Source organism: Chlamydomonas reinhardtii, chromosome 9 (genome assembly GCF_000002595.2).
Source record: "Chlamydomonas reinhardtii strain CC-503 cw92 mt+ chromosome 9, whole genome shotgun sequence".
Taxonomy (NCBI): Eukaryota; Viridiplantae; Chlorophyta; class Chlorophyceae; order Chlamydomonadales; family Chlamydomonadaceae; genus Chlamydomonas; species Chlamydomonas reinhardtii.
Window position 1 is genome coordinate 3,373,384 of NC_057012.1, and position 25,612 is coordinate 3,398,995.

General features: G+C 61.1%; 5 protein-coding genes across 5 annotated transcripts; 3 read left to right on the plus strand and 2 right to left on the minus strand.

The window, feature by feature from the left end:
* Window positions 1-105: 105 nt before the first annotated feature.
* On the plus strand, window positions 106-4,616 carry CHLRE_09g388763v5 (uncharacterized protein). The gene is made up of 8 exons (XM_043065484.1): window positions 106-512; window positions 693-1,202; window positions 1,526-1,638; window positions 1,843-1,896; window positions 2,042-2,128; window positions 2,320-2,635; window positions 2,751-2,876; window positions 3,065-4,616. Exons 1-8 carry the CDS (start codon window positions 453-455, stop codon window positions 3,536-3,538), a joined length of 1,740 nt encoding a protein of 579 aa, XP_042921101.1. The 5' UTR covers window positions 106-452; the 3' UTR covers window positions 3,539-4,616.
* Window positions 4,617-6,839: 2,223 nt separating this feature from the next.
* CHLRE_09g388801v5 (uncharacterized protein) lies at window positions 6,840-13,701 on the minus strand. Its single transcript, XM_043065485.1, has 18 exons — window positions 13,550-13,701; window positions 12,505-13,248; window positions 12,356-12,395; window positions 12,083-12,131; window positions 11,820-11,966; window positions 11,558-11,704; window positions 10,586-10,738; window positions 10,375-10,491; window positions 9,855-10,208; window positions 9,649-9,708; window positions 9,404-9,520; window positions 9,188-9,237; window positions 8,934-9,038; window positions 8,620-8,770; window positions 8,221-8,521; window positions 8,033-8,102; window positions 7,750-7,899; window positions 6,840-7,665 (listed from the first exon to the last, which is right to left on the minus strand). Exons 1-18 carry the CDS (start codon window positions 13,590-13,592, stop codon window positions 7,365-7,367), a joined length of 3,099 nt encoding a protein of 1,032 aa, XP_042921102.1. The 5' UTR covers window positions 13,593-13,701; the 3' UTR covers window positions 6,840-7,364.
* Window positions 13,702-13,825: 124 nt separating this feature from the next.
* Window positions 13,826-15,718, plus strand: CHLRE_09g388838v5 (uncharacterized protein). The gene is made up of 4 exons (XM_043065486.1): window positions 13,826-13,878; window positions 13,959-14,029; window positions 14,242-14,715; window positions 14,856-15,718. Exons 1-4 carry the CDS (start codon window positions 13,868-13,870, stop codon window positions 15,050-15,052), a joined length of 753 nt encoding a protein of 250 aa, XP_042921103.1. The 5' UTR covers window positions 13,826-13,867; the 3' UTR covers window positions 15,053-15,718.
* A 47-nt stretch (window positions 15,719-15,765) lies between these two features.
* CHLRE_09g388875v5 (uncharacterized protein) lies at window positions 15,766-23,959 on the plus strand. Its single transcript, XM_001694875.2, has 21 exons — window positions 15,766-16,209; window positions 16,510-16,525; window positions 16,640-16,690; window positions 16,801-16,850; window positions 16,958-16,982; window positions 17,145-17,256; window positions 17,384-17,432; window positions 17,542-17,593; window positions 17,803-17,847; window positions 17,955-18,070; window positions 18,215-18,475; window positions 18,729-19,400; window positions 19,568-19,699; window positions 19,889-20,044; window positions 20,193-20,294; window positions 20,412-20,484; window positions 20,619-20,791; window positions 20,949-20,973; window positions 21,110-21,134; window positions 21,275-21,401; window positions 21,606-23,959. Exons 1-21 carry the CDS (start codon window positions 15,841-15,843, stop codon window positions 21,711-21,713), a joined length of 2,739 nt encoding a protein of 912 aa, XP_001694927.2. The 5' UTR covers window positions 15,766-15,840; the 3' UTR covers window positions 21,714-23,959.
* A 10-nt stretch (window positions 23,960-23,969) lies between these two features.
* Window positions 23,970-25,565, minus strand: CHLRE_09g388912v5 (uncharacterized protein). The gene is made up of 2 exons (XM_043065490.1): window positions 24,819-25,565; window positions 23,970-24,676 (listed from the first exon to the last, which is right to left on the minus strand). The coding sequence occupies exon 1, from the start codon at window positions 25,354-25,356 to the stop codon at window positions 25,063-25,065; it is 294 nt and encodes a 97-aa protein (XP_042921104.1). The 5' UTR covers window positions 25,357-25,565; the 3' UTR covers window positions 23,970-24,676; window positions 24,819-25,062.
* Window positions 25,566-25,612: the final 47 nt, after the last annotated feature.

A 25,612-nucleotide genomic window follows, 5' to 3' on the forward strand; every position in this document is an offset into this window, starting at 1 on the left:
AGGCGCCCCGCAGCCCCAGCAGCCCTCATGCGGCCGAGCGTGGGGAAGTTGGAAATCCGAAGCTTCGTTCGCCACTCTCTAGCTCATTTACAATGCCTGCGCCTATTCTCCTCGCTTTTACCTGAAAGTCATATATGGGCAAGCAAACAAGTTCGACAGAAGCGAAATCTTGATTGCCTATAGCCCGACCGCTGATAGCAGATTGATTTAATTTGGCCTACTGGCAGATATCATCTTACTTACTCGCGCGCGCTGACCGCGCTCAGTTCGCCAGCTTCGCGCGCGTGCTTTGGATACCCCAAAAAAATCCGCATCTACAAGCGCGGCGCTACGCAGCTGCGACAAGCTAGCGTTCTGGTATGCTCTCTGCGACGGGCGGCAGACGCAGGAACCTCCATCACGCTCAGGCACCCAAGGCTTTCTGACGCTGTCCTTATCTCGCGGTAACTATAATGCTTAGTCAGCGACTTGGCGCCTCTGCAGCGTCTGCGGCATCTAGGGCTGTGACAAAAGTGAGTGTGCTTCGGGCGGCAAGTCAGGGTTTCGCATGTTGCGCAGAATTGTCGGGACTCCCCGTTTCAGGGCATCTGCGCGTGGCGCAGCGACCACCTGAAGTCACTTGTGGGACTCGTGCTCGAGAATTACCGCGCGCTTCGCGAGCTACGCGCGCTTTTTTGGTGCGATGATGACAGGAAGCTTCGCTTGGGTTTCTCAACGTGAGCGCGGGAGTACTTCAACTGGCGCTACCTCTCCATCCCGTACCACGGAATCCCGGCGTTGCGTGTGCTTGCGCGGCCGGCCCAGTCTCGGGTGCCTCGCCGATACGGCCACGTTCAAACGCGGACCGCCCTCGGCCCAGCCCAGCCTCCGCTGTGGCTGCGCCGTCCGCGCCGGCAGCATCGCCACATCAAGAACGCAATGTCTCCAGCAGTGGCAGCAGCTCCCATACCGCGCCACGCCATGCTTCTGAGCAAGCGAGCACCTCAGGGCGCTCTGCTGCGCGGCGGCTGCACTTGCACAACACCCAGCACGCGCACCTGCACCTGCACGGCCACCAGCAGCGCCAGCAGCACCAGCACCACCCCACGCTGCGTCTCATTGCGTCGCGGCTCCGTTCCGGCACGCAGCCGGGCGCGCGGCGTGACGGCGCCCGCCTGGGCCTCGTCGTGGAGGGCGGCGGCATGCGCGGCTGCATCAGCGGGGTGAGCTGCTTGCAGACTGGGGCACGTTTTGGCCAATCCCGACAAGCAACAGGACGCGGGTCAGGGTGATGGATATTAAGGCTATTAGAATAATGCCCAGAACAAGAATGTGCAAGGGGAAAGGTTCGCGAATGCGTCTAGGCGAATGGGGTCGGGTGTGGGCTAAACGGGTGTTTCTGGGTTACTTCGTGCCTTGGCAGCAGTGGTTGCCGACTGGTAGGCATGGTCTGTGCGTCGCTCGCGTCATTACCTTACCCTGCGCTGTTTGCGCTAGGGCGCCCAACCGTATCGCTGATCTCTGCTTGCGGGCGCTGCTGACACAGGCCATGCTGATGGCGCTGCACGACCTGGGCATCAGCCAGGTGTTTGATGTGGTGTACGGCGCCAGCGCGGGCGCCATCAACGCCACGTACTTCCTCACGGGGCAGCGCAACGGGTGAGCGGGCTGCCGGCCACCACACTTGTACGGGCGCGAGGTTGTGTGGCACGTGCCGCACTTCCGGGGCAGTTTGCTGGATCTCGGGTCGCTGTGCATGCTGTGGGGGATAGGGGTGGAGCCTGGGAAGAAATGCCATCTCACAGTGCACAGTCGATGTTGTGCTGACATGCCGCCACTCCCAAACTTGTTCTAAATGTGCAGGTTGAGGATCTATCACGAGGACCTGACGCAAGGCACCGCGTTTCTGGACTTCAGGTGGGCATAGATGCCGTCCACGGGTGCGTAGAATAGCCCTTTCTCACGCGGCAGCTCCGTAACCCCTCTTGCGCGCCGTCTGGCGGGGCCTTCAGATCCTGGGTTAAGGTGCTTACACACGACACACATTCTTGACCCCCTGAAGGAACCTGTTCTCTAGCTCCGGGGCGCCGGTCATGAACGTGGACTTCCTGATTGATCAAGTCATGAACACGTCCAAGCCGCTGGACTGGTGAGCGCATGCGACTGGTCCGGTGGGCCGGCTAGGGCCTGTTTGCCGGGCCTTCATCAGAGGCTGCAGAGCTTGTCGCCCATGTGCACACTGAATGCTCGCAACGCCAGCTCCTTTCCTGCCACCGCCTTGCTCCAGCTCATTACCGAACTCATGCCCTGGCCTTTCTTGCTCATCCCACCTCCCCGCAGGGACGGCGTGCTGACCTCGCCGGCGCCGCTCAAGGTGGTGGCGAGCTGCCTGGATTCGCTGCAGCCCGTGATCATCTCCGACTTCGCAGACCGAGCTGAGCTGGCGGAGGCGCTGAAGGCCACGGCCGCCGTGCCGCAGATCGCCGGCCCGCCACGGCAGCTGCGTGGGCGGCAGCTGGTGGACGCGGCCGTGTTTGAGCCGGTGCCGGTGCCCTCTGCCATCCGGGACGGCTGCACGCACGTGCTGGTGCTGTGCACGCGGCCGGCGCCCACGCAGCGCAGCCCCTGGGCGCAGCGCATGCGCAGCACCATTGAGGTGGGCAGGTTGGCAACGGGGCTGAGGCGGGAGGTTGCGTGTTTGGGAGCATGGACGTGATGTATGGCCGCTTGTCTGTCATATGACCATAACCTCCTGGCCGCCATGACTACAGGCTATGGCCAAGAGCACGGTGTTAAACGCGCCTTACATGCGTGAGGCCTGGCGGACTGCGCGCTCGCCAGACATTGTGTCGTGGGATCAGCAGTTGGTGGCCACGCTGCATGGCTGCCCGCACGAGGTGGGTTTTCTTCAAGGGCATGCTACTCCCCCGAAACGCAGCTAGCCATACAGCAGCATGTCTGCATGTGCTGCTTGGCAAGCGGCCAGCGTTCCCAGGCCCATCTCCTCCAGCCACGGACCCCACAGTTGCCGCCACCTCGGTTGTTTTTCCGCATTTACAACAACGAATCTTCGCCCGCACTGCAGGTCCAGCGCAGCATGGGCGCCTACGTGCTGCCGCTCTACCCCGAGCACACCGCCGGCTGCCACCCGCTGTGCTTGGACCCCAACACGCTGCTGGCCGCCTGCGACGTGGGCCGCCAGGCCCTGCTTCGGCTGCTGGGGCCGCTGGTGGCGGCGCACAAGGGGCCGGAGGCGGTGTTGGCGGCCGCCGCCAGCGGGCGCATGGCCTCGGCGGCGGCGGCCATGGCAGTGGGCGGCAGCGGCGGCAGCATGGATGACCTGGCGGGGCTGACGGAGGCGATGGCGGAGGACCTGGACCTGGTGACGGCGGCGTCCGCTGCTCTTGGTGGGGGTGGCGGTGGTGGCGGCAGCAGCAGCCATGGGAGCGGCAACGGGGCAGACGGCAACGCCAGAAGCACCAGCAGCCGCCGGGCCGCGAGCGCGTTCGGAGGCGCGGAGCTCTACTCTGCGGACATGGAGCTGCAGTACCGCCCGTGATTGTTTTCGTGAGGAGGGAGTTTCCATGTGATACAGAACGGTATATCGTTAATTGATGTCGCAGCATTTCGTGTAATAAAGGATTTAGGTATGTCCACCTTGCGCCGGCGTGCGCAATCCTTGCCCGGTTCCAAAGCGAGTGTATTGTAGCTTCGCGTTGTACCGAGTGCCGAGAAGAATTTAAGGCATCATTCATGTGTATTTGCAGTCAAGGACAGGGCCGATGTGCGGGCAATGAAGGTCAGTGATAGCGTTAGGGCCTGTTGTATGGTGGGGCTCATGTTCGGTACCGTCACGTGCGTGTGCGTGAGCTTGGTATGGTCGTATGCACGAATGGACGGAGAGTAGATTCTGCGGTTAGCTCGAACTACAACTTTGCGCGGGAGCACCAGGGCTATCCTATTGATATGGCATAAAGGCTCCAAGCAACAGGGGAATCGCGTTCAGGGAGATGCATCGAATAACATGTCGTGAGACCCATGCGCGTGTGTAATTGTGTGCATTGGAGAACGCTGTGTATTCGATTATGGGTGACTGATAGCGCGGTATCAGCAGAGACTCCGGGTGACTGGGGTGGCATTAAAGCAACTGACGTTTGATGGGCAGGCAAGCTAGCGCTACCTTGTAAGCTAAACCTCCCAGCTCCGCAGCGCGATGGCTCGCCCTTTGTGGGGACTCACAGTCAAGTGTGGAATAGCGGGGTGGCAGTGTGTAGCTGGGACGGGCTGTGAGCGCATTGTGTCGTGAGCGAGGTTGGGAGAGGAGACTGGAGCAGGGGAGGGTTGGATCGTGTTGGAGCGCCAGGCTTGGCGCCAGGGCAAGCAACTTTGTTAGTGCGGCCTCAAAGCGTTGAGCCCAGCAGGTGCTATCCCTCGAGGATATTTGGCATTGGCTTTGCCTAGACCTCAGGCTTTGATCGGCTTTGGCCTCATGGTCCGGGGCGGTGCACTTTAGTGCCCGTTTTCATGTGTTTATTGTTTTCAAGAGTTTCTGCATTCGATAAATAGCCCGTCGAAGGTTGTACTGGTAGCCGAAACAAGCAAAAAAGACAACAACCCTAATGTAAGGTTCTTGCCGAGGACTAAGGCTGTCGCCCCCCTTTGGGGGGCGAGCCAACCAGAACTAAACCGTTCCCAACCTCCATAAAAGGGCAGTGAGTATTCGGTATGAGAGGATGCAGCGCCTTCGCTGTAATTTGATAGTTCTCACCAGGGGGGGGGGGGGTACGAACTAAACCTCCAGACCCCATGTCCCAAAACCTCCCGACCCCCCCTCCGGACCAACCGACCGACCCCCACCACCGTGCAACCCCTCAAAACCCCCTCAAAACCCTTTGGTTTTTAGCCAGGTCGGTGTCAATCGACTGCTCTCGGCGAGCTCTACAATTGTATACCTCCGGTTCAGCTGGAGGCACAGCTTGACTGGCAGCCATGCCACAGATGTCCATGTGTCCATGGCCGACCACCGACCCTTCTGTCAGACTACCGGGGCGTGCGCTTAAGCTTACAATTGCGCTGTACATATGATGTTTGGGACTGTGTGCCGGAAGAGATTGGTCGACTTTCCCCCGGGATCAAGTGAAGAATCCCGGGATTCACGTCACGCTCGATGGCCGGCGGCAGCCTTACCGCTATGACCCACACGAAGCCTTGGCCGTTACAAGTTAGCATCAGTTCGCATAGCCTCCATGACACCAGTGAGAGACGCTCAGTGGGGCTCTACGGTACTACGATGCCGATGTGGACGGACATGCGGCCGCTTTCCAGAGGCCAAACGTTCTGCAAATGCTTTTGTATGTGCATGCTAATGTGTGCTAGTGCTTGTGCTAATGGGCGGAGCGTTTAGAGGGGCGTATAGGGCGCAGAGACGAAATCTGGCAGTCCCACCCACATCCGCGTGACGAAACCTTGGGGACCCCCGACCCCGACGACCGACCCTGAACTTTGAGGGCCCATAACTTTATAACGTCCTATAACTACAAGCCTCTAGGGCTCAGCCCCTAGCCTTACGAGCCTCGGCTCGTGAGGGAGCGCACAACATTTTCGTTGGCGGCTTTGGCTTTCGTTACTAACTTTTTGTAGCCTTTTGCGGGCTCTGTGAGGCTTTACGACTTGGTTCCGACTTGGTTTGGATGGCTTCGGCCTTGGGTGGGTGCGTCGCGCCCTGTTTTCGGCATTGCGCGTTCTGTGGCGGCTGGCCGCGTCTGGGTGGCCGGCCGCGCTCGTTCTGCTCTGTGGTCGCTTTTTGGTTTCGTGTGTGCAGGTTACGGGTGGCCCTGGTGGTCGCTCGTGGCCCGGCGCAAGCTTCGATGTTCCGTGGTGCTCCTCGGCGCCTCTCCTCGTGCCGCCTGGCCCGCCGTCGTCTCCACCGGCGGCCTTGCTGGCTCAGCAGATAGTTAGGTTGCGGGTGCCGTTCGTAGCATGGCGGTTCAGGGACCGTTAGGCAGCAGATGACGCTGGTCGGGTAGTCCCGGGTGTCGGGTTGTGAGTGCCTGGGCGGCTGTTGCCCGGGCGCCCGGGCGGCTGGTGCGCCTGTTCGCCTCCGGGCGCGCGCGTGCCTGTTTGTCGGGTCGGTCTAGTTCGCTGGTGGGGCGGGTGGAGGGCGGTGTGCCCGTGGCGAGGTGTTGTGGTGTACTGGTGGTTTGGTCAGTTTCCGGCTCGGTTTCCCTTTGTGGTGCCTCGGCACCGACGTTTCAGGACATGGGCCTCCGGGCCAAGACATTGCGCGTCTGTGACGCCGTCGAGAAAATGTGTGGTGCTTGCGTTTGATGGGGATGTCGGCAGACCTCTGGCCTGTCGCGCCTTGTTGTGCGTTGGTGCTGCCGCCAAAAGACCTAAACGAGATGAGGGGTGTTACGTGGCGGTGGGGCTTTGGCGGGCTTCGGCTTGGCTTCGACTCATGTGCGTAACACTATGAAGGTCGGCAGCCAACCAGGGGGCGGGTGTTGTTTCTCTGGGTCGCAGATGGCCCTTCGCGGCGTGGGTACGGCGTGCCCCCGCTTGTCGGGTTGTCCCTTCAATTGTAATCCGCATCCATAACTTTGCAATTACTACCCTGATTGAAACTCTGAAAGTGGATTTGGAGTCCTCGCGTCAAGCTCTTTCGTTTTAGAACATGGGGCCTTTCCCAGTCGAAACGGCCCCCCCCTGTTCTCACGTTTGTCCGGGTGCATACAGGGGGCATTGGGCAGGGTTGCGCTTTGGCACCTGTGGCTAGGTGAGAGGTGTGGGCGTGTGGCACTGTAGTGCAGGGGCGGGAAGGGTGCAATGCAACTGTCAACCGACAGGAAGTCCGTTGCTGCTTAGGTTATGACAAGACCGACGAGGACCCTGCCCGTTGCTAGCAATAATCGTGTCCACCCGACACGAGACAGGACCAAGGCAGTATGGTAAATTACGACACTTACAGCTGGCGATCTCAGCGCCGCTGCCTTCACCTGCTAGGCGCGCCGCCCCTAAGCCCAGGCCAGTCTGCTGGGAAAGCTTGCGTAGAGACAGCTCGCCGTCCCTACCGTACTGAGCTTGTTTACCGCACACGTACATGGCTTTGACTCCACCCAGCGACTATGACGCCACCAGCTCACTTATACTCGCTAACGCCGTCACGTTCTGCTGCACGATGTCTAGATAGTTAATGCTTGTCCTGCTTGCCGCACTCTTGCCCCATGCGCTTGCCGCTTATACCGTATTGTTTATTGCTACCATACGCTTCCCTACACCAGGATTGCAGCTTCGCAGGAGCGCGTTATGTACTTGATACCCCGCGGTTGCGCAACCTCTACTACCGTATCATACGGCATCTGTCTCCGTCCGCCTCCCTCTCAGCTCTAAAGGTTCAGCGTGAGCGCGGGCCGCTCCGCCGCCGCCACGATCAAGGCCTTGGCGGTCGGCGCATCAATGTTATTTCCGCTCAGCGATAAGACGTGCAGCGCGCCGCCACCGGCACTCAGGCCGTCGCTGCTGACCCTGCCGGACAGCATGTCGCTGCCGCTGCCGGCCCCCGACAGGGATGTGCCGGCGGCGGAGATCCGCGGCCGCACAGCTCCGGCGGCACGGATGGCGCCCGCAAAGCAGGCGGCAGCGGAGCCAGCAATACCGCAGCTGCTCACGTTGAGCTCCTCCAGCGTCCTGCAAGAGGAAAGCAGTGAGTTACCATGTTGGGTGCGCTTGCGAGACGGGCATATGCTCCTAGCGCTGTGGAGCCGCGCACACCTGTTCAGGCGCAGCGCCTGTGCCAGTGCCTCAGCGCCCGCCGCGCCAAGCCCCTCCATGCGCTGCCCCGACAGGTCCAGTCGGCGCAGGCCACTGTTGGTGTCCAGGCAGCGCGCCAGGCTGCGTGCACCCGCGGCGTGAATGGAGTTCCTGCGGGGCGACAGGAGGTGAAGCAGGCGATCAGCATGGCGTGCGATATTGCATCAGGCTTGAGGTCATGAGGCGTGAGCTGGTGGGGTTTTGTCGCGCGCAAGTGCACGTGTCGTGCAAGTTGCATACACACCTGCTCAGGGTGAGCTCGCGCAGGCCCGTGTTGCCAGCCATGCCGAGCGCCAGCAGCGCCGCGCCGCCATCTGCAAGTAACATGTTGACACCGCATCTCTCGATGGTGATACGCATGAGAAGCACTCGAATGGATGCTCAGAGCGCACACGCCTATGGATAAACTTGAACCCCAAAAGCCGCTCTTACCGCCGAGCTTGTTGCCGTCCAGGCGCAGGCACCTCAGCCCTGGGCAGCTGAGCAGCACCGCCATCACCAGCACCATGTGGTGGGACTCCAGCGCCTCACTCGATAGGTCGCACTCCAGAGCCGCCTGCTCTGTAACACTCAGCGAGATGGCTGAGGCTGACACAGCAAGCAGGTCGGCGGTGGCAGCTGAGGAGGCGGTTGAACACGCGGTCTGCGGCCGGGATGGCGCTGCGGCCAGCCGCAGCATGTCACGGTACCAGCCGTCCAGGCGCTCATTGCCGCTGTACAGATGCAGTGTGCCCTGTGCGGCACCACGACAGCAAGGTTTTTATTGTGACGGTAACCTGTGTAAGTAGCTACCGTATGATGCAATCCCTGTCGCCTCTCAAACCCGCATACCTGGCCGCCGGAGGCATTGGCCGCAGCTGTCACCGCCGCTAGCTCGTCGTCTCCGTCGCAGCCGGTCGCCAGCTCCACCAGCCCCGCCGCCAGCAGGTCGCGCAGCATGGCGGCAGACTCCGCGTCGAACAGGTTGGTGGCTAGCTGCACGCTGTGGGTGGGGATAGGCGGCGAAAACGTGTCAGTGGGCTACGGGATTGCTGCCTTTCCTGTTGCCTAACGGCATCATAGTACAACAGAAGCTATGCGCGGCATATGGTGCGTCTGCGCAGACCTGCATCTGCGGACACCGTGGTGCAGCAGCAGCACCTTACCTGCGCAGCATGCCCCCACCGCAGCCGCCCAGGGCCAGGAAGGGCAGTGCAGTGCCGTTGCCCATCTCGCCCCAAGTCCATCCCGCCAGCTGCAGCGTTTGCAGGCTGCGCAGGCGGGCGTAACACAGCAGGCCAAGGGCAAACGATGTCGTCAACCATCACACACAATACACAGCCACACACAGCCACGAGTGGTGTGCTTCATCTTCCTGGTGCTGAGATGCCCCGCCTGGGAACCATTTCACAAGTCGCACCTGTTGTTGAGGCCGATGGCGGCAGCCAGAGAAACGATGCGCAGGCCGGCCTGCACGACCGGCAGGGCATGAGAGGAAGCACCCATTTTGGCAATTTCCAAACGAGATGAACAGTTCAACATGTCGCATTCGCACCCCGCAACCGTTGTACAACGGCCTGCATGCCGCTCCCACGCCCGCGCCCACGCCGCACCCACCCATGCGACCACGCCGCACCTTCTCCCAAGTGACCTCCCGCGACGTGTCCAGGTCCAGCGCCAGGTGCCGCAGCCGGCTGCTGTCCATGATGCCGGCAGTCAGGGCGCCCAGCAGCGGCAGCGGCGACTCGCAGATCTGCAGCACAGGCGGCGTCACACGGCTCACATCCCATCACGAGACCGTGGCTGGCAGAATGACCTCAGGGTGTACTGTTTACGCGGCTGTGGAGGGCAACACGGACGCGCTGCCAACGACCCTTTCACCTTTAGTCGAAGACGCTGCTCACTGACGACCGCGCTGTAGCCGTCAGCTGACTCGGCAGCCTGGGTCGTTTATGGCACATGAAGGCCGGCCGTGACTCAGCGTGCAAACCGTGGCCGTCAAACCCGAGCCAATGTGCCTGCGTCTCATACCATGAACGTCCCGTCCCGGTGTGTCAACCACCCGCAGGTAGCCCGCCGCTTCCCACCTGACCGCCGCTGGAGCGGCCGCTGCTCGCCGCCTGGGAGGCCTGGCCCTTGTTGGCCATGCGCGCGATCGCCGTCAGCAGCATGATCTTACGCCGCAGGTCCACCGATGCGTTGTCATAGGCCGCGCGCAACCGCCGCGCCTCACTGGAAGCCGTCTCGGCCGCGTCACGCGCTGCGCGTGCCGCCGCTGAGCTCTCCTCCGCCGCCTTCCGCGCCGCCGCCTCGGCTGCGGTGACCTCCTCCAGCTGCTCCCGCAGGGTGCCCGCCTCGGCGTCCAGCTCGTGAAGGCGCGCCAGCGCTGCGCTGTGGTCCTTGGCCATCGTGGCCAGCTGCTTGGCGGTGGTGATGACGCTCTACGAGGTTACGACAGCGGGCATACAAGGTAATGCGGGCGTGCGGGTACTGTAAGCGGAGACTGATGCGGTACTAGTAGGCTGGCGCATATGTGTGCGTGTTTGATGTCAGCATGCAACTCGCATGCATCTCAGCAGCACCCCAGCCACCGTTGACAGCACCCACCTGCTTGCTGCTGAGGTATTGGCTGTTGGCCTCAGCCAGGCGCGACTCCTGGCCCGACAGGTCCGCCAGCGCACGGCTGAGCCGGTCGCTGGTAGTGGTCAGCGCAGTCCGGCTCTCCTGTGAAGTTGCGTGAACCATTGTTCAGCACTCGCAGCGGAATCCACATACACGTGTCAAACGACACTGGCATATGCGCAAGTCGTGGACTTGCCTGCAGCTGGTCCTGCGCGTCTGTCAGCGCTTGGCCCTGCACCGCCAGCTGCTGCTGCGCCGCGGCCAGGTCGCGCTGGCTGGTGGCGAGCTGGCCGCGGCAGCTCTCCAGCGCCTCCCTGGCCGCCGCCTCCGATTGCCGCACGTCACGCAGCTGCGAGCACAGGCCACGTGGGCTACGGTCAGAAGGCAGGCTACCCACCCTTACATCATGACAGCAGTGCACGTGGGCATGCCGCACCAACGCGCCAAAGGGCTGTTTTAAGCGAAGGCTCCAGGAGCTTGCCGACTGACCGGAGCTTAAAACAAGTTTTGAAGTAGGGAGCAGTGTTTGAGCGGGAGGTGGTTCAGTTGCAGGGGGTAAGAAGTGCAGGGCCCGGGGTTTCGTGTGTCGCTCTGAAGGCCGCATTCACCATCACATCGAGGTCTTAAATGCTGTCTTTCTGTGTGGTTTGTTTTATTAAGTTACGTTTGCGTACGGTAGCTGATGAGCGAGCAACTTATGCCGCCGTGCTTCGGAAAGCTATCGAGTTCCTGGTTAGGAGGCCGCGTGCGCTTGCTGGCGCTCTCTTTTGTTGCCCGCCCGCCCACCCCCTCTCCTTTCTTTCAGCGTTTGTTGCTTTGGCTGACGACATGGGGGCCTTTCCTCATTGTTGGGGTGCAAGTGCTGTGTTGATTCAGGTTGGTTGCTGGTCCGGGGGGGTGGTTTCTGCCCGGTGTGTGGTGGCGAGAAGCCAAACCGGGCAGACCAAGTGAAGCAGCATCCCGGTTGCTGCTGGCTGGTGGTCGGTAAGCTTGGGTGCAGAGACGCCAAGTTTCCGGCCATCTGGCAATCCCCCCCAAAACTTGATGCTAAGGAAGGTAGTTGGTCGCTACCGGTGGCATGCATTGAGCGTTGAAGGCACGGCACTACGGCACCCCCTGCTTTACTATTTGCACCGGGATTCCTGTCCCTTCCGGCGCCGAGCCCCACCTCGGCAGCGGCGGACTGGTACAGCTGCTGCTGGTGGGACAGCTCGCCCGTCAGCTTGGTCAGCTCGGCCCGCGCCGCAGTGAGCTCCTCCTCACGCGCCGCAAGCGCCGTGCGGGCCGTCTCCAGCTCCGTGCCCGCATTCGCCAGCTGCAGCAACATGACATCAAAGACGAGACAAAGAGCCACAACAAGTAATGCTGGTGGCCCGGAGAAGTACTGCCGTAACATGACAGCAATTTGCTCCAGGTGCGCACCCACGCGCCTGCTCCTGTGTGGCGGCCTCCCGCTCCGCCGCCTGCTGCGCCGCCGCGCCGGCCTCCGCCAGCTGGGCCTGCAGGCTGCGCGCCTCCGCCTCCGCCACCCGCACGCGCCCGTTGGCTGCCTCCATGTCCGCCAGGTACTTGGCCAGCTGCACACGTGGATAGGGCGGGTGGTGATACGCGGGTGTGACGAACAGGCCGAACAATAGTAACATGGTGGCGCGAATCCTGCAATGCAGACGAGGCCCAGTCAGGCGCAACCCACCTGCGCCGCGTCGGCATTCCAGGTCTTCTTTCCATTTGATAGCTCGCCACTGCGAGCGCAATAGCAGGCGGCACCATATAGGCGCATGAGGATATGGCTAGCATGTGAATTACCTAATGCCGCTATGTGGTTGCTCAAGCCGAACCCGGATTGCCAGGCGTTTAAGGCACGCTTTATACCAACCCAAGCGCCACCCATCTCCCCAACCCCCCTGTAATGCCCGTTGCCAATGAAGCGGAGGCATCGGCGTGTCATAGCAAGGACGTCACTCACAGAACAGTGTCCAGCTGGCCCTTCACCTCCTGGTTCATCTCTGCAGTTCACATCAATGGTCAAGTCACAAGTCACACGCAGTTGTTTCGGCCAGCCGCAAAAGCAAAACTCTGGAAGCAACCGACCATTCAGCTTGCGGCCTGCCCCACCTGTGAGTTGGCTGTTCTCCTGCTGCAGCGCCTCACACTGCATCTGCAGCACCCGGCGCTGCTCCGCCGCAGCTGCCTCAGCCGTCTCCAGCTTCTTGCGGATGCGCGTGAAGTCGGAGTGCAGCGCCCTCCGGTCCTCGTCAGACTGCTTCAACGCGGCTTGCATGGCCGCCAGGTGCGTCAGCAGGGTCTCCTGCGCATCCGCAACGCCCGCCATGGCTTCAGCAACGGACCTGGGGCTGCCGTTGCCAGCCGCTGAGGTCGCGTTGGCGCCCATCGCCACCTCCACAGGCTTTTGCTCGGCTGAGATTTCATCCGTCTGCCCTCGCGGCGATGCCAGCGGCTTGGCGGTAGAGCCATCCTCTGGTGCCAGGGCAGCAGGCGCCCCGCCCTGCACACAATCAGCCTGCAGCACCACCACATCCGCCGCCCGCTTGGCAAGGCTTTTGGTGGCGTCAGCCTCTGATGCGGCCGCCGCCTCCGTTCGTGCCGCGAGGTACTGCATGGAGGCCTGGGTTGAGGCCTGCAGGCGTGATTGAAAGGACGCCAGCTGCGACTGCCGTTCGCCATCTTGCGCTTGCAGAGTCTGCAGCTGTGAACTGAGGTCCGTGCGTTGGCCCGCTAGCACGTCGCGTTGCTTCGTTGTTGCCACCAACTGGGACTGGACGTCCACAAGCTTTTGTTTGAGAGCCGCATTCTCTGACTCCAAGCCATTCTTTGCCCGCTCAAGCTCAAGCAGCACCACTACAAAGGGGGGCGTGCACATGAAGTTGAGGGGTCGCTCACCGGGGGCGGCAGCGGGGGGTAGCTTGCAGACGAGAAGGTCCCGTCCAACCACTTTGTACGGGGGCCCCAGCAGGGGTAGCTTCGTGGGGTAGCTTGCAGACGAGAAGGTCCCCTCCACCAACAATTTCGTGATTCTTTTCGACTATGCGGAATAATTAATAAATGGAGATGTGCCACGAGCCACCTCGAAGCGCCTCCCCTCATCGTTATCCCCCCAACGCGACATCGGCGCTGCCCATACTGTGCCGGGCGGAATTACCTTTCTTGCTCGGAATGTCAGCTTTCGGCCTGAAGCACGCCATCGCTACGTGTGCGCGCAAGGCAGCGCTAGCTGTGCGCTTGCCAGTAGGTGCCCTAGAACCTAGTCGTCTCTTATTTGCATGCCAGTGGGTTCGAACCACCACGAGTAATACCAGTACGCTTTGGATGTATCAATTAAGAGCGCGACTGCGCGAGAGAAACTGCAAGCAGACTGAATCCAATGCCGATGGTTGACTTTTTGCACAACGCAGCGTCACAAAACCCTTACGGCCTCATATACACCTAGCGACACAGTACCAATTAGGGGAACTTCGAAATGCTCCGCGGGTGAGCGTACGCTTGGTTTCACAACGGCTTTCACGGCGCGTCGACGATTAGATACTGAGTACTACATTTTGTTCTTGTAGGTTGAAGAAGGCATTCAGTCGCGGCCGCCGAGGCGGTGACGACAGCACGCAGGACGTCGAATGCGAGGAAGGTGCGCAGGCACGACTGGCGCAACTAATGCGTTACATAGATACTACAGCTGCGTTGACAATCGCGCTGGCCCATTTCGTTTGCGGGGGCGCAACTGGGGTGCCCCCGCAACTGGGACGTGCGCGGCTGTGCGGTCCGGCATGGCGGTCGTTTCACACTCCCTACCCTTCAAAGGCATAACAAGCATCCCCTTAAACCCCATACGCTTCGTAGAAATTGACCATGGCGACGACGCAACCAACAGCCCCGTTATGGTGGTTAGCAGGCAGCAGCATACTGACGCGGCCGGAGGCCGCGGGGATATGGCGCACAGCGCCGCGCCACCGCCCCCAGGAGGCTACCGCGGTCAGCCCATTGCGCCAGCACGTGCCACGAATGCTTGGTCCTTTGGAAACTTAGCCGTAGAAGATGACGCGCCGGCGTCAGCCCACACGGGTTCCGCGTCCACGGCAGCGACCACAGTGCCGCGCAGCCCTGCGGCCCATGTGACGGCGTCATCACCGTCCGCAGCGGCGGCGCAGCCAGCACATTCGAGTGCGGCATGGAGCGCCGCACCAGGCGTGGAAAAGGAGCACAAGCCTTCGAAGCTGTCGGCGTTGTTCCATCGGTCAGGCAGCAAGAAGGCTGAGAAGGTCACGGCGCTGGGCAGCGCTGATGTTCACACGCATTTCAGCGACAAGTTCCGCGGTAGGTGTATGAGGTCCCCAAGCAGATTTGGCTGCATGATGGGGGCTACCATCCAGCAGTGACTTTGTGTGCTCCACAGCACACCATGGTTTGCAAACCCTGTCCCACCGCAATGGCTTCCAAACGCCGTCCCACCGCAGAGCCGACGGAGGTGCGGACTGGCCCCGGCTTGCAGCCTCTCCTTGCCTCGCGGCACTTGGTGGCGCGACAGGGGGGTGCGACCGACGCAGATGACTTGGCAGCGAGCTCCCCCTCGACCCGCAGCGGCGCCGCACGAACAGGCTCCCTCCTTGCTACCCCATTGGCGGTCGAGGATCGCCGGGGCCTAGTCATGTGAGCATTCTGCAACCAGTCAGGGCTCGAAGAATGAACTGTATACTCACGAGGCGAGGGGCAACAACAGCTGTACCCAGGGGCGGCGGTTACTCACACAAGTTGAAACGGGCGTGTGCACAAGTAACTGACGCATGAACGGCTGGCAGGTCTTACGGTGCCGGCAGCACTGATTGTATTCACACACACGATGCGCCACAAATACTGCACAGCATCCACCTTTGTTTACAGCGATTGATGTATGGAGGCGCTATACCACGTGTGAGCCGGCAGCAGAGCACGAGGGCGGGTGATGGAGGGGAGCTGTACAGGGTGATGTAGTACGGTATCTAACAATCTGCCTGTCTTGTGCTTCAGTGCGCTAGGACTGTGCATGTGGGTCTTTTGGTTGGAGGTAGCCGCTATGATTACTGGGATTCGGGCTTGACCTGGCGGGGGTGCGTTGAACGACTGTGGATTGGAGGGGATGGCTGGGAGTGCGTGCTGAGTTGGCGGGGGTTGATCGACTATAACACCAAATTGGTTTTGGTATAAAGCGACGCGCACCATTTCGCTGGCGGGCTCCACAGGTTGGCGAACTTCACAGTTCCACGATTGACCAAAGCTTGGAGTAAGGCGTTCCCCAGGCACTTAAACCGTGTTTCTACACTTGCAATTTTATTGTGCACTTCAACCTTCTTTCTGGGCTTTCTGGACCTCTTTCAGCGACGCGCACACAAAAGGGGCTTCCGACTATGGCCTGCTCAGTTCGCTAGACGCCGTATGGGCACACTGTTTCACTTGGGCGCAAATATGGGCAGCTTCTGGGGCTTGCGGAGGACTTTGACTTGCGCTTGGGGCTGCCTTCTGCTGCTGTCTGGACTTGGGCGCGTATCTTGGGCGCAAACCAGCAGTTTCGGCAGCAGCGTACCAGTTGCCAGCACCAAGGAGCTCCAGGCGGCGCTGGCGAACCAGGCAGTGGAAACCGTCGTCTTAAATGACTCCCTCGTTCTGAGCGGAGCTGAGTGGGGCAGTATCCCCGTCACCATCGACCGGAACGTCACCGTGACAGCAACACCTGACCGATTGGCGTCACGCACCTACGTGCTCCTCGATTTCTCGTCACTCATCATGCTTTTCCAAGTATCGTCAGGGTTTCGCTTGACCTTCCGGGGCCTTGAGGTATGTTTGGTTGTTAACATGATTGGGGCACGGGGGGAGGGCAATGTTTTGCTAGGGGCAAGCGGGGAAGTGTGTCTCAGGTGGCGGGTGGTTGGGTCTGAAGTCACTCCTGCCAAAATAGATGCGCTGCTCGCATGGTGTATTAACAAGGGTCTTTTGCAGTGGTCTCTGAGTTTGGGGCGGGTTGTCAGCGCACGCAGGGCAGTGGCTCCTCTGATATCGTCTGCACCCCACAGCGCGCTGACGACCCCCATCTGCCTTGCTCCCGCCTCGGTTGGCTTACATTTGGCTCGGACAAAGATCGTCAACCATTTCGGTAAGCATTGTTGATAGTGCACGCCTCTTACCGGAGCACACCTGTCAAGAGCCAAGGACCGTTCAAAGGACTAGGCTGGCAAGGACCTAATTGGGTCTCTCTGGTGATATGCAGATACGGTGGGCCCGACGTTTCGGCCTTTGCGGCAAAGCATCGGAGCATGGGGTGAGTGCGTTGGCAAGTCAAGCCTAGGTGGAGATCTGCCGCGCTATTTGTTGTCCTAGCACGTCTACGACGACCGTGCTGCTTACAGCCATATTCGCTGCTGTCTGCAGTGGTATTTGAGGACTGCATGCAGCGGCGCAGAGCGGGTCTGCCCTATGAGGTGCGTGGGCGCAGGTGTATGCACGTGGCAGGACGGCCGCTGCATACAAACCTTCTCGATCTCAGGCGTCCGGTTATGACAAGTATTTTGCGATGTGTTGCGTGCAGGCGGCGATGGTCAACATGCTTGCTGGTGCGTGCGTTGTCGACTTGTGAAGCACTCACGCCACTGCACGGGGTTGCGAGCAACTGCTGTAACTGTGACCAGGTCCTCGCCAGTCAATGCAAAGGGCCGCTGCTTACCCATGATTTATACTAGAAAATCCTCAACCTTGGCATCCGGAATGCTGCGCAGCCACCCGGCCTACAAACGTGAGCGGGCCCCAGGTAGCGTTCATTATCAAGGACTGGAGCTACGCCACCACGCGGTCAAGCCAGCGAGTCAACTATTCCGAAGCCATCAGCATGTGAGCTGCGGGCGTAGCTGGGCTTAGAAGGGGCGGGAGGAGGGCAGTGGCTGAGGCGTAGGCGTGGGCTGCCTGATGAGGTGAAGGTATGCATTTCATGACGGCGTGTGTCTGCGTGTGTCGGCAGGCTCGACTACCAGACCACCACCGCGCCGGACAGCAGCTTGGCCTTTCAGGTGAGCCCGTCCCAGTGGTTTTTGCCTCGTTTGCATACGCGAGGGCAGAGACTTTCAGCTGCACCGACGCCGGTTTGCCTCACTAACTGATTGCTGGTGTGGGCTGTAGGGTCTTTACTACGGCGGCTACACGTACAGCACCCAGCGAAGCTACTATGGAGGTACGAGCCAGGCTCGATGCGTGTCATGCGATTAAAAGCCCGCCACGCAGTTGCACGATCGCACGCGCCACTCGGCACACTGAATGCCCGTATGTGTGCAACTGCTGCCGTAACGAACTTTTGCCTCTCGGCGATTGCACATGCGGTGGCACCAGTGGCCACACCCCCTCCCTAACCGCATACATACCGGTTTGCTGCCTTCTTTGCAGTTGACAACTTCGTGCCCCAGTCATGCTTGGACAGCAAGAAGCCAGGTGCGTGCGTTCAGCACTTACGAGCACGCGCGGTGAACGTGACGCAGTGACTTCTACATGTCGCCGGCTTTCCTTATTGCCATGCTGCCATTTCTTGCACCCTGCAGGCAGTGAATGCGTGGCGCTACTGCTGCAACAGCTGGATGCAGGCAACCGCACCCTGTCACCCTCGGCGTCACCCAGCGCTGCGCCCAGCGACGAAAGCAGTTCCAATGTGGCCGTGGTAAGAAATAACTGGCAGGCATGGGCTTGGCTAGCAATGAGGCTTCCTTGGACTTCACGGGTTGCGGTGAAGTGGAACGCAATTGAGTTGCCACTTGCTCTGCGCGACTGACACTCGCGCCTCTCTTCTCCACGGCTCCGCCAGGTCGTGCCGGCAGTGGTGGTGCCTGTGGTGGTGCTGTTGGTCCTGGGTGTCGGGGTGCTGGTGTGGGTGCGCCGGCACAAGCGCCAGCAGGCGTACACTAAGTCGGCTGGTCCCGGCGGCGCGGACGTTGAGTCCAACGGCGACGGCAAGGGCAGCGGTGCGATGCAAGGCAGCGGCGCGCAGGGCAGCGGCGCCGTCGACGGCATATTCATGGGGTTGGACGAAAACCAGCCGCTGCCGGAGTGGACACCCATGCTAGCGGTGAGTGCGCTGGGGCGGTGATGCGTTAAAGGGCTGGTAGCGCTGGGATGTGGGGGGGGGGCTGCTGTGCAGCTTCAAAGGGTGATGGACAAGCACGGCTGCTATAGCTGGGCCTGGCACATGGCAGGCCCCCACGACTGGTGTTGCTGGTCGGGAGCTGTCGAGTGCTACTTTTCAGTTGGTACTGAGTACTGCGCCTGAGCCACCTGGAATGGCGCCTGAGCTGAATCACCTGCCATGCCATCCCACGCAGGCTGAAGAGCGGGACCTGGACGACGATGACGATGACGATGCGCCGTGCGCCAGCGACACACACCACCAGTCCTTCCAGCTGGTCAGCACCAGCGAGCGGGCCGGCGGAGACATCAGCTACTCTGTGCAGAACCAGCAGCAGGCCCAGACGCTCAGCGTCGAGCCCGAGGCGGGAGCGGAAACGAAGGCTGGGGAGGATCAGGAGACATCTGGCCAGGTGACCAAACAGCAGCAGGTCGCAAACGGCGGCTCGCGTCGTGGCGGGTCACTGCTGCGGCCCACGTCCGCGCAGCTGCAGCAAAACGAGCCGCAGCCGCGGAAGCCGAACCTCTCTATGTCGGGCACGCCCGCCCACAACCTCGCGCCCGCTGCGGCCGCTGTCGCAGCGAGAGCCGCAGCGTGCGGGGCTGCCGCGGCCGGGAACGGCGAGGCAGGCACAGGGCTGGCGTCGGGAGCAGTGGCGGGTCCGGGCCGTGAGGACGCCGGCGGGGCGACGCCGTCGGGCGAGGTGAGCAGCAGCCGTGTGCAGCAACAACAACAGCAGCAGCAGCTGGTGGAACCGCCGTCTGACATGCTGGCGGAGCTGGGTCGCATGGCGGCGGAGCTGCGCAGTAACGTGAAGGACGTGGCCATCAAGCTAGAGGGCGTCATCGGCAGCGGCTCCTTCGGCACGGTGAGGCGCGGTGGACAAGGACATAGTGCTGACCGTAGCATGACTGCATGTGGTGGCGGAGAGGTTTGTGCAAAACAATACAAGGGCCCGGCAGCTGGCTGCATTTCCTGGACCAGCCGCTCGCGCTCCCGCCCTCGTAACACGCTTGACATCTGGCCTCCGTGCAGGTGTACAAGGGCACTTGGCAGGGCCTGCCGGTGGCCATCAAGACGGTGGTGTTCACGGCCTCCCAGGACAGCCGCCGCCGGGCGCTGTCGGAGGCCGCGCTATGCCAGTCCATCAGCCATCAGAACATCATCGTGAGTGCGCTCAAAGGCACAAGCAAAAGGGGGCATCACCGTCTGGTTAAGTTTGTCTTGCTTGCATGTCCGGCGTGTCCGTTCCGCCAGTTAGTCGGGTAATGCATTGGCGTTTGGTGGGCGTTGCACTTTACGATCCCTGCTTGCTGGTACTTGGCGCATCGTGACTTTCCTGGCCTGATCCTGCAGGCCACCTATGCGAGCGAGCTACAGCCCATCGGTGTTGTGAACAGCACGGCGTCGGCTGGCAGCAGCTCACAGGAGCCAAGCGGCGGCACCGGGCTGGGCCCACAGCCGTCCGGCGGCGGCGGCGGCATGATGGGCCGCGCCATGACCCAAATTGTGGTGAGTCGTTGAGTCCTGGCAGCGCCTTGTTGACGTGAACACAGAGCGCGCCCTGTTCCAGCTTGTCACAGTTACAGTTACAGCTTAATCGATTGCATCTGGCGTGCGCTACGTTAACTTGGTCGTGGCTGCGTGCTCGGCCTCGCAGGATTGGCGGCTGTACATCGTGCAGGAGTTTGCGGACGGCGGCCCTCTGCGGAAGCTGTACGGTCACAAGTCCATTTGGATGGGCAATGGCCAAGTGGACCTGGTGCGTGCTGCTGCGTTGATGCGGGCCACCTGATACACACGATGTACGGAACTCGCACAACGCCAGTTGTCACATCACGTCTGTTTCTTTACCCTTGTTGGTCATTGCCCTTCGCAGCCGTCGATCGTGGGTCTGGCTCTGGGCATCGCCCGTGCGCTGTCGCATCTGCACTCCAAACGCATCATTCACGGTGAGCAGCCCGCCGCACGCCACTGAGGCCGATGCCGGCATTTGAGGAGGTCCTTGCTAGGGGGCGAGCGAGAAGGGGTCACCAGGGTGCATGCTCGTTTGACGGTGTGTGTGCCTCGCGCTCCGACGCGACAGGCGACCTGAACCCCAACAACGTGCTGCTCAAGCGCGACCCCATCGAGCCGTCCGGCTACGCAATCAAGGTCGGCGACTTCGGTCTGAGCGTGCTGCTGCCGCAGCACCGCACGCACCTGTCCAACGTGCGCATGGGCACCATGTTCTACATGTGCCCCGCCGTCGTGCTTAAGGTGGGAGGAGCAGGGGCCCACACCCACACTCTATGTGCCGCAGCGTTTTCCTTGATTGTGCAAGTGTGTTGAAGCGCATGGCGCTGGTTGGTATCCGGGTGCCACTGTGCACTGACTGTACTCGCACGTGTGCCGCCCCGCTGGACTCCGCGCACAGGCGCAAGTCGGCCCTGCCTCAGATGGTAAGCCGAAGCGCAGCCAATCGCATTTCCTTGCATGGCCTTGCTGCTGTTTGCTCAAACTTGCCACCAGCGGTATCATGGCTCAGTCCTAACCCTGCTGTGTCGCCACCGCACTGCGCCTTGCTCTTTGTTGCAGTGTTCTCGCTCGGCGTCATCCTGTGGTGGGTGCGGTTAGGGTCCCGATGCGCTGTGTAGTGGCGCAGCTCCGTCGGACGGCCTGGATGCAATCAGGTCCTGGCGTAGGTGCCCTTGATACTACCGTATGTCCTCTGCGTAACCTTGCTTGCTTTGCCATCCACAGGGAGCTTTACAACGGTCGCCGGGCTGGCGTGCGCACGGACCAGGGCCCGCGGTACTGCTCCATCTTCCCCGCCTTCCCGCCCACGTGCCCAGAGGCCTACCGCGCGGTCACGCTGCACTGTCTGCAGGTGCGTGTGGTCCTGTGTTGCCTTGATCGTGTACCGACACTGAGACTAAGCTGCCCGGCACGTTGACACCCGCCTCGCGGTGCTGCAGCTGCCGCTTCTCGCGCACAGTCCTTTCAAACCGGCTCCTGCAGCCTCATGCCTTGCGCACCCCATTCACGCCTGTGCATCACCTCCTCGCCCCGCGATGCGTGTTCGTGCCCACAGCGCCAACCCCAGAACCGTCCCACCGCTACAGCCGTGGAGGAGCACCTGGAGCAGCTGCTCAGCTCGCTCACAGGCGGCGTACTTCCAGCGCAGCGGGAGTACATCTAAACATAAGGGTTGCCCTCACGCAGTTGGCGTTTTGTCGCGGGGCTTGTTATGTTGTTTGAAGTTTACAGCGTCACACATAGTCGCCCGGTTGCGTTTGCTGTACCTATGTGCTCCATTTTCTGTGTGTCTGGTGGCGTTTTTTTAGGGTTTTAGGCTGAGCCCCCCGAGCGAAGCGATCCAGGGGGGGCGAAGCCCCCCAGGGTTGCCCCTGTCCGTGCCTGCCTGGTCTGTGTGTCTGGTGGCGGCCGCCTACATTGTGAGCTCCGGCCGAGGACAAGTCGACGGGAACTGTTGATTAGTGCAAATGCTTTGTGGTGTTGGACGTCCCATTGCAAGGGGCAATAGATGACCGCGCGCTGCGCGTGCAAATTGGTTGACGTAACGTCAGTGCAAGGCGGTTGGGGGATTGGTAAGAGGCAGTTTGGCTTAGGATCAACCGCGCGATGGTATTGTGGGCAGCGGGTGGCGCGCATATCGAGGTGGATGCTCTGCAGCTGGTCCAGGTTTGCAGTGCGGCCGAGTCGGGCGCAGCTGTGGCGAGTGGTCGAAACCCCTCAGGGGTCCATCTCGACACATCAGGCACCACAACTTGTCACGACACACTTGCGGGGCACCGAGGACCGCTCGGAGTGCTCGCACGTGGCGGTGGAGACCCTGTCAGCGACGGCTGCCGGGCCCGCACACGCGCGTACAGGTGGGAAGGCGGCCAAGGAAGGGGCATGGAAAATGCGGTGGCCGGGTAGCTGCCGCTTCAAGAGCCCCGCCAGCCTTATGCTGAGGGCGTGTGCAAGGAGCGCTGCAGCCGGGACTGCTACAAGCGGCTACAGCGGTAGCGGTGCGCATGGTGGCTCTGCTGATCAGTCAATTTCAATGTGTCAGTGTGAGGCACAGTAAGGGCGACCGGCGGTGCGCATACAAGCCTTTTGGTCACATGGAAACCTTTCTAGCATTATTACTATTTGTTGTGGGGTGCGAGCTGCTTCAAAGAAGCGTGTCCAGCCTCAGTCACGGGTCTGTGACATTCTGGGTGGCACGCGACACGACGGTTTTAGGCCGTGTGCACCACTGCACCTCCAACTCTCCAGGGCTGTGGGCATGAGCCCGCGCCTTGTGATAGCATGTGCGTGCGCTTGCGGCGGCGCTTGAGCGGGGATGCGATCGTATTTCCCGCCTTTCGGCGTTTTCCAGTGCACGCGGCACGTGTCCGGACAGGCAATTGGTTTGGTTCATTGCACTTCACGGGCAATCACGCATGGACACGCATGACGTACAACGCATGGTTGGTTGCGGCACTTCTTTCAAACTTCATGGGGATGCAGGGGTACCGTGAGGTTGGGTGTGGGGCTGTGGCGGCATCGGCATCACCCGTAGACTTGTTCATGGGCTCACCACCGCCATGCATTTGATGTGGGTTCGAAAGCCATGAGCACATGGGGTTGCTGAGTGGTTACCGCCCGAGAAGCGCAGGTGGCAATCACCGCTAAGGTTTGGGTTGGAGCAGGTAGGGGCCATGCCTGTGTTGGTGAGGCAGGTCACGGATGTAGGGGTGTGCAGGCGAATCAACTGTGCTGCACCGTACAGACCTGCGTGATATAACCGGAAATCTTGCGTGAAGCACCAGTGGCAGCAGCTGCTGAGGTTGCGGGACGTGTGCCCAAGTGACAGCGCGTGGGGCGTGTGCGGGTGTGGGCGCTTTGGAAAGCGCAGGCGTCCTGCTTGTATTGTCAGTCAAAGGGCATAATACTTTTGAACCTTTGCTTGCTGTCTGGGTAGCATCACTACGGCAGACCACAAGGACGGCTGGGTCACCCTCTCGTGCCTTTAGCTGTGTTGCGGCTGCAATAGCTGGATAGCCCATCCAAGGGCCTGAGTAGGACATGTGTATGATTTTCACGTAATTCAGGATCCTCCGCACTCCATGGAAAATGGCTTTGCTCGACGCATATGACGGCATTTGTAGGATGAGACACCTGGTCGGCGTGCCCCGGTACTCAGGGACACCCATGACTTCGCGCGGTGGCGCGGGCGCTGTGGGATACTGCGGCTGAGGACGGACGGTGGTTGTGGAGAACATGGCTGGGCGAGAGGGGCAGGCAGCACCACTTGCTGAGTACCGATAGCTGGCACGAGTGATGGTCGTGAGCAAGCGAATTGATGTGGCATTCAGCAGGGGCGGGGCAGTTGACGCGGTCGCCGGCCTCGCGTGGGCCATGCTGTCTAGTCACGCACGGTAATGCTGCTGCCAGTTACCCGCGCCAACCGGAGTGCCCCTGGCTTCTGCCATCACCGTGCTCCCACGCGATGGCCACCATGTGTTTGACCTATGCCCAGTACCTGCGACACGTGTATAAATCAAACGGCCTACGAGGGCTAGCGCTGGACAAACCCGCATGCATGAGTACTCCGCATGTCACAGACCTAGGCCGGACGGCATGTTTGAATGCCCGCGCCAGTGCTAGACGGCAAGCAAAGCACTGCGACCTCCACATCGCGGGCGGGTACCGTCGACGGGCGCTACCGGCTACCGTACGGGTACGTACGCACGTGTGGACTCCTAGGTGGGCTGCGCTCAGCGGGAAAGTGGCGTCACGGTGTCGCTGCACTACCAGACCAGCCTCACACCCCCGGGCATAGCTGGGGTCAGTTTTTGCAAGCACCACCAGGGCCAGGTGTCCGCTCGGTCCAGCAACAAACAAACCCATACACGTCCAACACGCCGTGCGCCACGCAGCCGTCGCCCTGCTGGTTGCCCGCCCAGGAAGTGCAGTGTTCGCCTGCTGACTCCCACACCATGCACCAGCCCTGACACCGGCCGGCCACAACCTGCGTGCCGGCGCCGCTTTGCTACTACATGTGGCCTTGCCCTCCCCACCCGCTCCGCATTATACGCCGGTGCCGGGCCCCACGCTGCCGTCGCTTGAGTCGCTGCCACCATCGGGGTCCAGCACCGCCGCTCGCGGACCCTGCAGAAGCGAGACAAGCAGGATCAACATAGTAACCTTGACTGAGTCGTGCGTCTCGGCTGCAACTAAGACGTGGATACCATCGTGCAGGTATCTCCCCACGATGATGTTACCGGGTGCTGGCAGGGCAGTTGGCACCAACCTGCTTGCGGTGGAGCGGAGCCAGGCCGCTCCTGCCAGTGCAGCGCAGGTACCGCCACCAGCAGTGTGTGCGTTTGTAGCTTCTGATCCCAAGTCTTGGACCCTTGTAGTAGCTTTTTTGTGCACATTCTTGCACATACCAATCACGCCGCTACCCTCGCCGTACCGGTAGTACCAATCACGCCGTAGTACCGGTACCAATCACGCCGCTACCCGCGTGTTCCTCCAGTGTACGCCACCGCTAGCTACAACTCTACCGGGCTGGCTACTTGCCGGCCCCCTTGAGCACTGATGAACAACGCAGCGGCCACAAGTATAGTGCCTAGCGCTCTTAAAACGGCATCTCTGGAGACCAGGCCGCCCGTCGTGTTGGTTGCGGCGAGCGCACCCCAGCCCCCGACTGCCACAAGCAACGCCCCGACCACGCCACCCACAGGAGGCCGCCCGGCGCCGCCGCTTCCAAGGTAGGACTCCAGCGAGGTTGCGTTGCTCAAAACAGCCAGCAAGCCAACTGCGACAAGAGCCCAGGCGGCGACCATCCTCGGGCTGGATGTCCGAGGGCCTCGCTCCGGCTCCAGGTTCAGTCCCATGCTTGTTTCCAGTTACTCACAGAATGGGTGACTGCTATTGGAGTTCCGGCAGCTTACTACCGAACTCGTTTCGCCAGGTTTGACAAAAATTCAAAAGCGAATTTATCCCTTTCGGATAGACGATAGCTGATGTATTAATGACATGCATTGGTTGAAATAGCCCGTTAAGCCAGTATGTAGCCGTATGGAGCCTTGGCCATGGGGC